Source organism: Sclerotinia sclerotiorum, genomic scaffold, assembly GCF_000146945.2.
Source record: "Sclerotinia sclerotiorum 1980 UF-70 scaffold_3 genomic scaffold, whole genome shotgun sequence".
NCBI classification, from domain to species: Eukaryota; Fungi; Ascomycota; class Leotiomycetes; order Helotiales; family Sclerotiniaceae; genus Sclerotinia; species Sclerotinia sclerotiorum.
The window spans coordinates 303,735-306,334 of record NW_001820833.1 but is presented as its reverse complement, the minus strand read 5'-3'; the positions used below and the strand labels follow the sequence as shown (position 1 = coordinate 306,334).

The 2,600-nt window shown below is 37.4% G+C and overlaps 1 protein-coding gene across 1 annotated transcript; it reads left to right on the top strand.

Annotated features, from left to right (window-relative positions):
• Positions 1–1,332: 1,332 nt before the first annotated feature.
• Positions 1,333–2,408, top strand: SS1G_02225 (hypothetical protein; the record flags this gene model as incomplete). The annotated part of the gene is made up of 3 exons (XM_001595959.1): positions 1,333–1,693; positions 1,841–2,000; positions 2,312–2,408. The coding sequence occupies 3 exons, from the start codon at positions 1,333–1,335 to the stop codon at positions 2,406–2,408; spliced, it is 618 nt and encodes a 205-aa protein (XP_001596009.1).
• Positions 2,409–2,600: the final 192 nt, after the last annotated feature.

The following is a 2,600-nucleotide window of genomic DNA, read 5'->3' as shown; positions in this document are numbered from 1 at the left end:
GATTGCATTTCATTATTGTCATTACTTAAGTCCCTGCTTGACGCCTGTGTTATAAACCACCTCGAGAGTCTAGAGCACTTCCACGTGATCTAGACGGCAAACCTCGTAACACTACTATATAATATTTCGGCTCACATTGCTGAGGCACTAGCGTCAACGCTAGCGAAATATTACATGATTAATATCCCGATATATCCTCAATTCAACCAATATACTTTAAAGTTCAAAAAACTCTTCGAAATGATTTAATTATCAATCTCTAATATCGTTCATTGTATTAGGTTGCGATTTTCTTAAACTTTTGCTCCTTCATCGATGCATGAAAAGTTACACAAAGATTCTGTCAGACGCCCGCTAGGAGGAGGGGGATGCCTGTTAGCAGCTCTCAAATCATCTAGTATATCATTAATCTGTAGTGCTTAGATTAGACAAATTCTTCACCGGAATAGTTGTGGGAGTTAGCAGAACGGCAGACTCAAGTGTACTAGGGAGAGGAAATCCAAAGATATCAACATCAGATCAATACAGTCACAAACTTTTCCTGTCATATATCACCTCTAAAATATTTGTCCTAAGAGCGTCTATCGGCTGTTGCAGGTAAACTGACTTGCCCTGATCCGCTAGCTCGGATTATTCACCTGAACACCTCGCTAAATATCTAGCATCAAAACATTCCGTAAATATTGAATTGATAAATACAGTCTTTAAAAAATCCAAAGCATCGGACCAATCTCACAAATCCTAGCAGATATTCCTCATTCTTTATTCCTCATTCAGAAACCCATGTATTAATATACTCCATTTAGATAGTGTGACGGAAAAGTCGTAAACGGAGTCAATTCAATTACTTAGAATCTAAAACTAAAGAACTAAGAAGATTCTAAGTAAGAAGGTCTTTATATACAGGGCTAGTGCACGTGAGCCACTAGTGGGTAACAACCGTCACGTAACAGATAGCACAGATCAAGAATTAGGTTCCTTAGCGGAACTAGCTGAAATTCTAAAGGAATTAGAGCTCTAGCTTCTGAAGAAAATACTATTCTAGATCTAGAGTGCAGCTTTAGTGTATAATCAAAGGGAATTAAATCTTATTGTTGATTGACTAACGTGGTTTATCAGCGAGTCGCCACTTTTTCAATATCTTTTATCATTCAATTTCAAGACGCGATATTTCAACGAATTATTATGGAAATACAATCAAAAGAGGCCAGAATAATCTTAGCTATTGAAGCTATTCAAAAATCGAAAAATCTTACAGTTGGAAAGGCTGCGAAAATCTACAAAGTCCCTCGAACTACATTACGAGATAGAATGGGCGGTCGAATTCACAGAATGGAAACTCGAGCAAATAATCTTAATTTGATTGAAAAAGAAGAAGAGGTGCTTATTCAGTATATTATCGATATAGATGAAAGAGGATTTGCACCTAAATTAAGTGGTGTAGAAGATATGGCGAATTATATTCTCGAATCAAGAGGTGCGAAGAGAGTTGGAAAGCTCTGGGCTCATCGATTCGTAAAGCGTTGTACAAAATTAAAGACGCGTTTTAGTCGTGTTTATGACTTTCAAAGAGCTCTCTGCGAAGATCCCAAGCTTATTGAAGAGTGGTTTGGATTGGTATCGAATATGCGGGCGAAATACGGTATTCAAGATTGCGATTTCTACAACTTCGACGAAACCGGCTTTATGATGGGTATAATATGCCCTGGAATGATTGTAACTAATTCTGAAAGAAATGGCAGAAACAAGGCAATACAACCAGGCAATCGAGAATAGGCTACGGCAATTATATGTGGTAATGGAGAGGGTGAAACTATACCTCCATTTCTGATAGTTCAAGGACAAGTTCATCTTTCCAATTGGTATACCGAAACCGATTTTCCTGCGGATTGGGCTATTAAACCTACTTCTAATGGATGGACGAATAATGAGACAGGTTTAGAATGGTTAAAGCACTTCGATAAATATACTAGTCAACGAAGAAAGGGCAAATATCGAATGTTAGTATTGGATGGGCATGAAAGTCATGAATCGATACCTTTCCAATCATATTGCAAGTCAAATGACATTATATGTGTAAAGTTACCATCGCATTCAAGTCATTTAACTCAACCACTTGATGTTGGATGTTTTAGCGTACTCAAACGTTCATATAGTTGTCAAGTTGATGAGTTTATCAAGGCATATATCAATCATATTTCTAAGGTTGAATTCTTTATAGCTTTCAAAGCTGCATATCAACAATCGATTACAATTCAGAATATGAAAGCTGGCTTTCGAGGAGCAGGACTAATACCATTTGATCCTCAAGCTGTGCTTTCGAAATTAGATATTCGAATTCGCACACCTACCCCTCCATCGATCCTTTTGGAATCTGCCAACTCTTGGGTCTCTCAAACACCTCATAATCCAATTGAAGCTCTTTTACAATCAATTTTAATAAAATCTCGAATTGCTCGATATCAATCAAGCTCTTCTATACCTATATTCGAAATTGTAGTTGCATTAGCTAAGGGTACAGAACGACTAGCTTATGAGAATACACTCTTAAGTGTACCACACTGGTATGCTTCGGAAGGCAAATGAGGCATTAAGCAAAC